The sequence below is a fragment of the Eschscholzia californica genome, unplaced genomic scaffold, assembly GCF_041429995.1.
Source record: "Eschscholzia californica isolate CP2 unplaced genomic scaffold, dmEscCali1.0.p SCAF_6, whole genome shotgun sequence".
Taxonomy (NCBI): domain Eukaryota; kingdom Viridiplantae; phylum Streptophyta; class Magnoliopsida; order Ranunculales; family Papaveraceae; genus Eschscholzia; species Eschscholzia californica.
Window position 1 is genome coordinate 17,739,338 of NW_028238483.1, and position 13,172 is coordinate 17,752,509.

The 13,172-nt window shown below is 36.4% G+C and overlaps 1 protein-coding gene across 1 annotated transcript; it reads right to left on the bottom strand.

Moving 5' to 3' along the window:
- Window positions 1-1,545: 1,545 nt before the first annotated feature.
- Window positions 1,546-12,753, bottom strand: LOC147532107 (ABC transporter G family member 29-like). Its single transcript, XM_086646888.1, has 22 exons — window positions 12,150-12,753; window positions 10,094-10,303; window positions 9,392-9,476; window positions 8,906-9,065; window positions 8,667-8,743; window positions 8,498-8,551; window positions 8,131-8,221; window positions 7,613-7,914; window positions 6,400-6,998; window positions 6,100-6,260; window positions 5,613-5,722; window positions 5,359-5,509; window positions 5,083-5,238; window positions 4,795-4,973; window positions 4,378-4,710; window positions 3,982-4,272; window positions 3,805-3,888; window positions 3,593-3,726; window positions 3,276-3,503; window positions 2,990-3,161; window positions 2,586-2,840; window positions 1,546-2,184 (listed from the first exon to the last, which is right to left on the bottom strand). Exons 1-22 carry the CDS (start codon window positions 12,515-12,517, stop codon window positions 1,915-1,917), a joined length of 4,470 nt encoding a protein of 1,489 aa, XP_086503014.1. The 5' UTR covers window positions 12,518-12,753; the 3' UTR covers window positions 1,546-1,914.
- Window positions 12,754-13,172: the final 419 nt, after the last annotated feature.

A 13,172-nucleotide genomic window follows, 5' to 3' on the forward strand; every position in this document is an offset into this window, starting at 1 on the left:
TTCTTTCTCAACTATTAATTTGTTTTGGGTGGAGGTAAGGGGAACTGATTCCCCTCATCTTAAAGTATTTTATCTTCTGTCTATTTAAACGAGTGGAAGAACAGTAAGTTCTTAAGTTCCTTTTCTAGGTTTTGATGTTAATTATTAATTAGGTTCCCGCCGCGTCCGTAGGACTACGGACGCGGACGCGGTTGTAGAGAGAAATTAGAGAATGGATATCCTAACCGAGTATAAATCGTGACAGAGAAAAGTAGGGAGTATGTGGGAGTAGTTATTGTAGGGAGATCATAACCGATTTTATATCATCCGTCGCATGTGATCTCTATCAAATTCTCCGAAAAATGGATGGTCAGACTTATCCAAAATAACCTACTGACCTTTTTTATTTATAAGAAAGATTTTTTAATCTATTTACATAAGAAAGATTTATATCATCCGTCGCATGTGATCTATATCAAACTCTCATAAAAAAATGGATGGTCAGACCTATCCAAAATCACCGACTGCCTTTTTTTTATATATAAGATGAGTTCCGAGAAAGAGAGCTATAGAGTGAGAGAGAGGGCAGCATGAGTGAGAGAGAGGGAGCAGAATGAGAAGATGAAGATTATGAGAAAACAAAGGTCGATTTTTTGACACAAAATAAAGATGTCCTTAGGTCAGATTTAATTAACCGAAGTCTTTATTTTGAGACTTTTCTGTATGCTCAAACCATTGTCAAGCTACTCTTCATCAAAGTATAGGGGGTTAAAACGAATTTACTTGTAAAGAAACCAAAAAAACCTTTGTTTTGTCATCATGGTGAACTGAACGGCCGCCCTACTAGGCGAACGAACGACTCATTCTCCACCCACCACACCAATACTTATTACCATGATAATCAATACACTCTCGTTCTTTTATAAGAACATTTTATCTCTAACTGAAATAAAATCCCCTTTGAATATAATTTTACCTTCTGGGCTGTGGAGGCACGTACCCCTGCAGGGCACATCACAGGGTCCCCCTGCTCAAAACGTTATCTCCTTTATTCAAGAAAGCTTGCACATCTTGAAAGTTGGGCTCCTGCTACAACTTGTAACGATGACAGTATGATAGTAGTATAAGACATCGAGGGCCTTCCAAATGCATTGGCAATCAATGTTCTTGTTAGCAGTGTGAGAATAGTCCCACATGGGAGAAGGGGTTACTAGCAACCAAGAATATAAAGTATAGGTCCTCTCCACTCATAGTCAATTGGTTTTGAGTTGGATGGCCACAAACTTAACATGGTATTAGAGCTAGGCCCACACGTGATAATCTTAAAAGCCAAACGTGCTCCACGTCACCCGTAAAGAAAAAAACACACGTGTTAGGCTTAAAGAACGCCACACGTGAGGGGGCGTGTGAGAATAGTCCCACATGGGAGAAGGGGTTACTAGGAACCAAGAATATAAAGTATAGGTCATCTCCACTCATAGCCAATTGGTTTTGAGTTGGATGGCCACAAACTTAACAAGAAGTTTCAGCGCATACAGAATTAAAGTAAAAAATAAGATATGTAAATAGATTAAAAGTTTCAATTTCTTTTGCATATAGGCCCCCCTTGAGTTCATATCCTGGTTCGGTCCCTAGTTTTACATATAACACAACAAAGATATTAAAAGGAAGTGTTTCTTCCTCTGATACAACTTAATCGAACTCACATTTATACACACAAACGACATTGGTTTCTAAGCTCATCAACCATATATATCTCTTTAGTTAACTCTATGTCCCTACTTAGTTCATCATATATAAAGTATAAAGCTCTCTTGTCATTCCTGTCGAGTATATGAATTTGGATTTCCGTCTTTCTTCTTGAAACTTCTAGTCTTCTTGTTTGGTTGGTTATATATCTCGACGAAGAATCGATATGCAAATCCAAGTTTGTTTCTACTTGGTTTGGAAATTCAAGGCTTTGATGCAATAGCCATACATGAAAGCGAAAAAGACAGTAAAACCAACTAGAACACCAGCAACAGGTCCCATGAAATCACTTTCGTACCCGAAATGATCTTGGACATAAACTTTAATGGGTTGATCGGGTAATCCAGGTACCTTAATCTTATCATCTACATCTCCATACTGTGATAGTATAAGCCCGTAAACCGTCCATGCCACTGGACAGATCCAATAATACCATACCCACCATTTGGGAATTTTCTGCAATTTTGATAAACAATGTTAGTTGACGCGGCAGATGATGTTACATGCCTATGAAGTATGATTGAGGCCTGTTATAGCTATGACAAGTCATCTGATGTGTACCACGTCGAATTCACATGTGGTCAGTGAATGTGGTGGTCAAATATATATTGTGATAGTCCCACATCGCTTGCGAGAGTGTGTGGAGCCTGGGCTAAGGTTTACGCTCAAGCTTAGTAAGTGGCGAGGCCTTTGGCATTGGGGGGCTCGCGGAGCCTTCGCCAAAAACAAAACTTCGCACCTAACGGCTTGGGACTGAGGTGCAAAAAATGGGGACAATGTCCTTAACTAGTAAGGCTTGGGGCTTCACATGTATCATAGCTTAAATAAAGTTATGCGGTAAGGAGTACAGTTCTTACAGGTCTGGGTATGAAGAAGCCTGAGAAGAGGTTGAAGAGTGAGTAGAAAGCTGCGGCGAAAACAGCAGCGACTTGGTGGTTCGGTGTGATTGAGACGGTCATCATTCCATAATAAGTGAAGTAGAGGAAGGAGAAGAAGGTAACAAAGAAGAACCAGAAGAACTTTACTACTGTCCATTGAAAGCTCACCATAGCATAAACAATAAGTGTGTAATATGTAGTTTGTATGAACACATATGGTATTTCAGTGACAACCTGCATTTCAACCAAAACAAAAATCAGATAGTAAGGTGGTGCTTTTTTATTCTCTGAAATTACTTATCTGAATCTGAGTCGTCTGAGTCTGAATTATTCTCAGTTTCTTTTTACAGAGTTGGATATGATTCAAGTAGTCTTATTCTTACCTGTGCAATGGCGTAGGGTAAAGCCGAATACATCCCGGCCGCCCTTTCCCGATAGAAAACCGTTCTTTCAATGGCAACTATCGGTTGCACGGTTGCACAATTATTGATACCAACAAACAACACAGCAGCATACATGGCACCAACAATGACGGTGAGATCGGTTGATGACTCCCTAAACCAGACAAGAAATATGGGTTTAGCACCAATATTCAACTAAATGTTGAACTCATGTACATATTTTGTTTAAGTTTAGGTCAATTCAAATAGTGAAAGAACCGATACGAACCTTTTGGTGCCAACTTTCCAGAAAATTGTGCCGAGCATGAGAGCAGCAGCCAAAGTGAAGAAGTATCTGACAAGATTATAATCAGGACTTCTCCAATAAGTCCACCATTGCTTCCAAATACAAGATTTGAATTGACCCCATGTTGATTGAGAATATTTTGTAGGGAAGTAAAGATCTTTCATTCCCGGTGGCGGTGTTCTTAGTTCCTTAACTAGCGTCTTGTTTCGCCTGTTCATAATCACAACTTTTGTATCAGATCTTAACCTTAATCAACAAAAGATTACTACATATCTGTTAAAAGATTGATTTAGACTTACTGATACAAAGGTGAAGATTTATAGTGTTCGGAAAAATCAATTCCCAGACGAACTTCGGCTGAACTAGAGCTTGCTTCCAACATCCATGTTGCAGGATTGTGTTTATCTTTGATTTTTGGAACGCCGGGAATAGACTAAAAACAAATTGAAAGTAGAATCAATCATATAAGCACTACATCATTATATAACGAGAAAAGAAGCAATTTGAATACCTCAAAGTATTCGATAATCTTGTGAGAGTTCTTGCCTAAAGGTCCAGAGTAAATAACTTGACCTCCCCTTTTCATCAATAGCAGCTGTATCACCAAAATTAATGTTTTATTCTACAACACCATGAGACAGATAGACAGACAGACGGCGGACGGCCAGGCAGATGGGTGGTTGATTACCTCGTCGAAAGCTTCGAAGATATCAATGCTAGGTTGATGAATTGTGCAAACAACTGTTCTTCCTGTATCTACTGTGTTTCTAACAGTTCTCATAACAATGGCAGCTGCTCTGGCATCAAGACCCGAAGTTGGTTCGTCCATAAAAATGATTGAAGGATTAGCAACAAGCTCAACAGCTATTGTCAATCTCTTCCTTTGTTCAGTCGAAAGACCTGAAACTCCTGGTAGCCCAACAATAGCATCTTTCAAATTATCAAGCTCTACAAGTTCCATCACTTCATCAACAAACACCTGAAAAACATTCTCAAATTTAAGTACGATTTTAGTACTAAATACTTTATGTCTTGAATGCATTTTAGAACCAACGCCAACGGTTACCGAAAGATGATATCTTACCATCTTATCCTCTTTGCTGATATTCTTCTCGAGACGTAAAAATGCAGAGTAGATTAAGGATTCTCTAACTGTAACTTGTGGAGAGTGGATGTCATTCTGCTCACAGTAACCCGAAATCCTCGCGAAAGTCTCTTGGTTTTTGGGGTACCCAGAAATTCTAATATCTCCTTCTACATACCCACCTGTTTTTCGTCCAGCGAGAACATCCATTAATGTTGTTTTTCCAGCTCCACTGACTCCCATTAGTGCAGTTAGGACACCAGGTCTAAATGCCCCTGTTACTTCCCTTAGTAGCTGAAGTCTATCTTCTAGGACTCCTTGAGCTTTCATTTCCTGCAAATAGATTTAAACTTAGTTTATGTTATAAGGTTGAAAATTATATAATGGATTAAGACCGAAAAGGGTAAGTGATCTTACCGGGGGCATGTCAACAAAGTAATTAACGTCGTTAAAGGACATTGAAAGAGGTGTGAATGGAAGAACCATTCCTCTTTTTGGAGCTACACCGTTTGCGCCATTAAGAGAAGAATCAGAGTTTCTACTACCAAATCCGGTGGACCTCATTCTACTACTCATTCTTTGAAGTGCAATCTCCCCTAAAAGAATTGTAATATGTGATTCTTATATTAGAAACTTCGAAAATCACATTTTGGTTTTTTGGAGCTCGAAAAAGTAGAAGTGGGGTATGCTTGTTATGATTCTTACTTGAATTGTTTCTATCAGCAGCTGTCAAAGATCTGGGGAGGGCATTGGTTTTGGATCGGGTTGTTCTGAGCCTTGGTTCTTCCTTTGTTTCTTCTTGGTTCATTTCCATCTCATTAGCCGTTTCTTCGTTTATAATTGCTTGTGGTTTTCCAATAGCTTTTGCATAAGATCAGGGTTGAAATTAGGTAATTCATAACAGTTTTCGCTACTCAAATTATAACTAAATGTCAAGAGTTGAAACTCCGAAACATCTAGAACAAGAAAACAAGTACTTACGACTTAGGTACATGAGCGAGAGTGTGAATAACACGTTAAAAAGCACGGTGAATCCAAAAAGGGAAGCAGCTCCAATCCAATACCAGTAGCTCTCTGGGTAGATACTAAAGTTCTTTAACACTTTGATGCCCAATTTTGTCCCATCAGATGCCTATGAATTCATTCAAAATTATTATTAGAAACTGTCATTTTTTTTCGACCCAATATATTGAGACCTTTTCACCACATTAAACAAGAAAGTTGCAACAACATACCATTTTGTTCATCCACCTCGATGCGAACATCTCATTGGTAGCCATAGCAGTCATACCATAAGAGAGAGGTGAAATCCAATAACCCCAAATCCACCATTTTGGAATTTGATCTGTTACATTAACAAAGTAAAAAACGATACACGGCAGTCTATGTAAGTGTTGTTATTGTTACGAGTTGGAAAAACCGTGGTCTTTAAGTTTAAAACTAATAGCCACGTCTGAGTTTAAAATTGTGGTCTTATATCGTGGTTCGAAGGCATTTTTAGTCAATGCTTATATTATTAAATGACTAAGGTAGTGTTTGTTGTTTTCCTAAGTCAGATCTAAAATCTGAACCAAGGTCTGAAGTTGACTCGAGTACATTTTCATATGTTTGTTTTTGTCTGACTCGTGATGCCTGACTTGTCTGAATAGCTGATTTTGCTCCATTTGAATCAGATGAGTCAGATTCTGACATGAGAAAAATCACCAAGTAACAGATACTAACCTTTAGGAAGTATAAAACCGCCGAGCATAAAAATGATAAGTAGAGTAAGAGCTCCTCCAGTATTAGCAATAATCATACTCCTCGAAACTCCTGCTGTGACCTTAAAGAGCCCAGCAGCCATTTGTTGGATCAAAAATATTAGCAAGAATTGTTTGAAAAACCTACAAAAATTTGAGAGAAAACAAATTAGAACTAAAACCCAACTTTTTTATAAACTTCTCTACCTAGATTATGCAAGTTACACATTAAAATCCAATACAAAAGGAAAACCAAGTTGTATTAAGGTAAAAATTTATATACCTGCTAGCCTCGGGTGCGAATCCAATGGTATAATATGTCATAATCATCCAAACTAGAGACTCCATGATCGAAATTGGTATCTTTAGTATGAAATCGGGTAACGTAAAAGTCCATGTTGGATAGAGGAGTAAATCTCTATGCTTATAAAACACAGGAAGTCTTGTAATGATTAATGAGAGCTCAGCAAACCCATTAAACATATTGATAATCATGGCAAATATAAGTGCACCAACATATAGCGCACCGTCTTCTTCGTTTCTAGTTTTCATTCTAGTCCTTAAGAAAACAGTAGAAGTAATAACCGCAACGATAATAATCTGAACTGCCTTAAAGACATAAAAGAAAGAGTTTCTTTGTAAGAGAAGCCACTCTCTTGCAAAATTTGCTTTAAGAAGTTCCTTTATGGGGACTGAATATTTAGTGAAGACTAGAGCTGCTTTATGGTTGTCTCTTTTGTTATATGGGATTGACAACTCGTTTTCAAGACGTAAACCAACATGAAACCTTTTGAATCGCTTTGCAAACTCGGATACTGATATGAAGCGATACGGTTTGTTCTTGTCTACCCAGTATTGCTCTTGATCCTTCCTTGATGTGACCTAGCACAATTAGATATGAAGTGAGTTAAGAGTTGTCTTTTCGCTTAACTGCATTTTCGGAAATGCAGAAATATATAAACCATGGTTCTGTAAATGGGCTATAGCGAGTTTTGAGAGGAGCCCAAAACTGAGTTCAAAAGTTGTGTGTTCAACTTTATTCTGCCCAAACTCAGATAGTATTCTGTGAAGTTCTACCTAAAGCATGGTAGGACTGAGAGGAGCCAAAAGTTGGCCCAAACCCAATGTGAAGAAGCCTAGAAGCCCATCCAGCGAACCGTTTTGAGCCCGTAAAGAAATAACCTAAAGCATGGTAGGACTGAGGGGCCAAAAGTTGGCCCAAACCCAATGTGAAGAAGCCTAGAAGCCCATCTAACGAACCGTTTTGAGCCCGTAAAGAAGTAACCACAAGCACAGGCTAAACGAATCCAACAAGTAACAGTCTAACAGAGTGGTACAAGAGTTAGCCGTAGTGGAAGTTCGGTTAAGGCGGGCTTATAGCTGCACCTAATGTATATTGATCCCAACCAAATTCGTTCGCTTTATATTTCTAAATAAGAAAAAGGTGCCAATCATATATTGATTTTACATGATGCAAGACTATATATATTATATACCTCTTGAAGGAAGTCAGCCGTGCCCTTCCTGTCAGGACACCTAAAACCACAAGACTCAAAGAACTCAACGACGTATTCACGCGGGCCCTGATAAACAATCTGACCCTCCGATAACAAGATGATATCGTCGAAGAGATCGAACGTCTCAGGGGCAGGTTGGAGGAGGGACATGAAGATGGTGGCTTCAGTTAGATGTACAATCTGCTGCAAACACTTGACTATCTGAAATGTTGTTGAACTATCTAGTCCTGTTGATATCTCATCCATAAATAATGTCTTTGGTGGTCCCACTATCATTTCTCCTGTCATATAATGAACCCAAAGCACTTTTAAGTGTCTTACTCAAGAAAACATTATTTTGCGATTTTCCTCTCTCTTTTTGTATCTCGAGTTCTTGACCTATATCCCTATATGTTGCGGGAGATGCTAGAGAGCCCAATTTTTTGGGCATTCTAATGCCCAGCTGATGTGGAATCACTAAAAGACAAGGTTTGGGAAGAGAAGAAACAATTTGGAACCTGTAGTGACTCGCTTTTTCTGGCCACCAGATATTCCTCGTACCATTTCATCTCCGACGATCGTATCTTTGCATATATCCAGGCCAAGTAACTGTTATATTCAACATATCAGGTTCTTGTAAGTTCTTTATTTTCTTCTTCTTTAAAAGGTTATATGTATCTTATTTTAAGGCATAGGTGCATAAAGAGTTAAAGACAAACATACATAACTAGAAATTAGACTTTGGTCGAAAAAAAGTAATTCTTTGGACATGTCCTATAAATGGGTTCGTGCCGGATGGGTTTTGTCAGACGCAAAACATCAGATTGTGATATCTCTCAGTCAGTATTCAGCTTAACTAGCATAAAGTAATTCATTGGAACTCACCTTTAGGGTGTAATCAGTTATAAGACTGCTCTCAGCTCCTTCAACTGCTGTAGCCTAAACCAAAAATTAATGTCTTGGAATTAGAGTTTAAGTAGAGTTTGCACTCTAGTAAGACATAAATATGAAACTAAATAATGTAATCTTTTTGTTTATGTAATTTTGTGACTACCTTCATAAAAAGATCGACTTCCGCCTCGGGGAAAATGCCCGCATCTTTTTCTCTTTTTGCAAGTTCAGATAGAAGCTCTATGGTGTAACAATCAATTTGAATCAAGAAATCAGACAAAAATAAATTATCTTTTTATTATAGATAGTTCCAATAGTCTCCAAATTCGAGTTATCTGTCTTTCAAAATTCTAAGGTTATTAAAATAATTACTAATTTTCTGATGGATTTGAATTGAATTACCGTATCGTGAGCCGACACCTTGGCACCTAGCTGAAAAATCTAGGGTTTCTCTAACAGTCATTACTCCAGTGTGAACATCATTTTGACTAATATAAGCTGAAGTCTTTTGTGGTACAAATTCATTTAGAGCATGTCCATTGTATGTCACTTCTCCTTTCACCTATCATAAAAACAAAATTGTTAGTATAGAGTTAAGCTGACTAATACTCTCATGATTTTTTTGGATAAATTCTTTTACTTGGTGGTATATACGAGTCTCGCTCACAGAGTAATTTCGTTATGACGTGTGACTGACTATGTGTCTGTCTGTTTGGTATAGTATTTTTTTTCCGAAGAGAAGTTAACTATGAATTTAACCAAGACATGAAGTAGATCCCTAAGGGGGAAGCTAATTGATGGTGAATTTAAACAAATAAACTAAGAAAGGATTAAAAATTTAAATACTATTAAGATGATTAATTATTTAATTACGGAATAATTACCAACCTTTAAGGTTCGGTCGAGCTTTCCTGCCAATGCAAGTAATAAGGTCGTTTTCCCTGAAGATGGAGGACCTAACAAGAGAGTCATCCTAAAAAAAAACATTTTCCTGAGGTTGTTAGATAAATTATCGAATTCTGAACAAACTAAAAAGAAAATTAATAATTTAATTAGCTCCCACATCAATTCTAACAACTTGTCAAATGTCAAACTTAATATTCTTTCATGACAAAATAATATTTGTGATATGGTTCTATTATTTGTGACAATGGTTCGAACATTTATTATATTAAAACAGCTCAATCGGTTATCCTGTTGATGTTTGTTTTGTACGTATAAGAAGTTGAATTTAAATCGAATTTTATTTATGTGCAGTCTACTTATATACTTCGAGTTTCTTGTATGCATTTATTTCTCAAATAAAATCAGATATGAAGATAAATTTTTATTTCAACTTCTGACTGTTATTTTGTCGAGAAACTTGTTTTAAGATCTTGACAAGGGCGCGTGGAAGTCATTACAGAAGGGGGTGTCTTTAGGAATTAGGGGCGTCTATAGGACTTGCCTTCACAAAGTAACAGTTCCTTTCCATAATGCCCCACTTTTTAACCATATGTATCAATGTATGTATAGTTTCAAAAATGATGGGAATTGCAGTTTATGTGAATTGGAAATACCAAGAATCAAAAGTAGAGGAAAATAATTTACCTTGAAGGTTTTATAATTCCAGATGCATCTTTGAGGATAGTGAGTTTTGTTCTCTTAGCAAGTCTGATTCCAAAAGTATCAAGACCTGATTCTGCTATGTTTCTAGCTGTGTTTATTAAAGTAGGAAGAGCTCTATTTCCAACATGACAATCTGCTTCTACTCTTAGATTCTCAAATCTTACTTCCACTGTTGGAAGTCTAATTCCCACCCTGCATGCAAAATCAAAATTAGGTAATTCTTAACAATGCTCCTTCACATAGATCTGTCCGTGACTCGATTGGCCCGACTCAACGCAGTATATCCGACATAGAAAGGCTTGGTAATTTATTAATTCGTTAAACTGGGCTCGGTAATTAGCTACAATGTCAAGCAGTTTAATAATTCTAAGTCAAACTACCGATATGTTATATTTTTATGACGTTATTACCCATAAATTTATAAGTGGATAATAAACTGTCAAACTATCGAATTATCGAAATAAAGTAACCACTTAAAGATCCAAACTCATGTTGCATAATTAGTTTGACAATACAGACTTAGACACAAAAATGAAGATTTCGTTTGTAATTATAAGCCTCGTATTTAAAGTTTGGTCTTCAGGTTAGACATTTCATTACGACCTATGAGGTCACACTCATGGGGTGACCTCTAGTATCTAAGCTCGGCCCATCGAATCTGGTGGGTTATTGAGCAATCTGATATTTTTTTCTCCTAACTTTGACTTGCTAATCTATAGTTTAGACATCATTTTCTCTTTTCCAATTTCCCACCTACAATCTTCAAACTTCTTTATAAAATTAAAAAAGAAAATCAACTTGGGTCTTTCTCCCTTATCTTTTTCTTTTCTTATTTTCATAACATTTTATTCTAGACAAAAGTTGGTGACTGAGACTGACAACCACAACCATATATGTTGATGGTGGATTTGAGGATAATGATTGCCTTGCCCTAAATAATCTCCAAATATGTAAATCTAAAATCCCATTATTAACTAGTATTAATCAATTCTTTTTATCTTTATATAACTTCAAACACAAGAAAATATGGCAGATAATACTTATTAATGTCCCACTAAAAAATAGAATTGTAGATAATTAAGGAGAAATATAGATGAACTAGTAATCTACTTATCTTCCATAGCTAACATTATTAACTTGACCATTTGAAAATTAGATAAAAAATCTTTATATGAAAAGTATATTTTAGCACGAAACGGTAAGATAAAAAAAAAAAGAAAAAAAAAAGGATAGGCTACTAATAGATCGAAAAGCAAATACACCCCACGACTGCCTTATATAAGGTTCTAAGCTTGTCTGTACACAAACACCCCTTTCACGCAGGTCAGTTGCGGGTGAATTACGCACGAGTACAACTTGTTGTTTGTGGACTACCCCGCTGTATGCACGAATGAGCCAACTCGTTCGCACATACTAATTTTTTTTTTCTATACTTAATTTGGAATGACAGACCTTAAGAGAATTTAGTCAATTAACTTTAAAGAAACCATTAAGGCTTATTTGAAAACCTCAACACGCTTCATATCATCATCTATCTACTATGTTGACATTTAAAAGTTTTAATCCTTCAATTACACTAAAAAAATTCAATAAAAATAGTTGAATTTAATTAAAGCTTGATACAGTACATTAATGGAATTTAATCTACCATAAGATGCATAAGTTTGGGCGACAAGACGGGAGGTTCTATTCTCTTTTTTCAACTATATTGTGTTTCTCAATGCTCGAGTCCGACTCGTCTAAATATAAATAATTTGAACATGATTCGTCTGAATCATTTGTAAATGCACCATTTTTCTCCAAGATATAAGTGTCTATTGTGTAACTATAGAATCGGATGTTTTCACGAAATTAATTTCATTGTATTAGAAATAAATAAATAAATTAGAAAAAATAAACACAAAATCTTGTTATTTTAAAAAGATTAATGGAAGTGGTGAGACTCTTAACTTGTCAATAAAAATTAATGTGGGTTTTAATGAAATGAAAAAGGTATGAAGCTAAAGCCATTGGAGTAAGAGATGGAATTGATACATACTTGTCTATACGATTTCGAAATTTTATCAAGAACTTCTCATTATCTTCTTCTGCAACTCTAAGAATCCTCTCAATAAATTCTTGACGATCATTCGTATTAAGTTTTCGAACATCAACTTCTTTGTGAACTATATTATTATTATTTCTCACTTGTTGAGTACTATTCTCATTTTGAATAAATGACTGAAAAATACTTGTTCTTAATCGATCATAAGTTGGTAGTTTCTCTAAAGCAGCCCATCTTAATGCTTCTTCATCTTCATTGATATGACCACTTCGTCTAGATACCGAATTTCTAACAAATACATCTTCCATACCCCAATTGCTTCTGCTCATATTCTTGCTTATACTTCTTCCTAATCCCTCCATGATTATTTGGTTGTTTTCTATGTCACTTAGATGAGAATGGGTTGCTTAAGAGTTTTAGAGTATGTATGATACCCAAGACTTTGAAGTACATAATTCTAGAGATGAGACAGAGAGAGAGAGATGGGTTTGGGATTGGAAGATTACAATTCTTTTTTGCATGTTCAGGTGAACTTCAACTCCCTTGAATTAGGGAAACTAATGAAGAAAGGGTAGCATGTGGTTGTATATTGTTGAGTAGGGAAAGAATATAAAGAGAGGAAGAGAAATCTACCCCCTAGACTCCCCTGTGATTTCTCTGTGGTACTCCCCCTCGGAAGCAAGGGGTGTTTTGGTCTTTTCACAATGTAAAAAGATGGTGAAAAGATTAGAACACTCCTTGTCTTCTTAGCCACCTATGCAATTAGGTGTACGAGACAAGTACATGAGGAGGTACCTTTATCATTTTTGAAGAGAAATATGGAGATGAAGGGTGTGAGTAGGTGAAACAACACTTTGAGTTAATTCTATTATCTCCTATGCCATGACCAACTAACCACTTTGGTCCCTCATATTTGTCCAAATGTTTATTTGCTCCCTGACTAACAGTCACGTTAAGTTTACATTTTTTTTCCCAACTTTCAGCTTCTTTTGTCTCTACTCAATTTTTGTACATCTA

What these genes read in the sequence shown, in the direction of transcription:
- LOC147532107 (XM_086646888.1), bottom strand. Translation starts at nt 12,517, where the DNA reads ATGGAGGGATTAGGAAGAAGTATAAGCAAGAATATGAGCAGAAGCAAT. An exon ending in GGAATTATAAAACCTTCAAG is followed by an intron (nt 9,477 to 10,093) that starts GTAAATTATTTT and finishes GTTTTTTTTTAG; the next exon opens with GATGACTCTCTTGTTAGGTC. An exon ending in TGCTGATAGAAACAATTCAA is followed by an intron (nt 4,974 to 5,082) that starts GTAAGAATCATA and finishes CAATTCTTTTAG; the next exon opens with GGGAGATTGCACTTCAAAGA.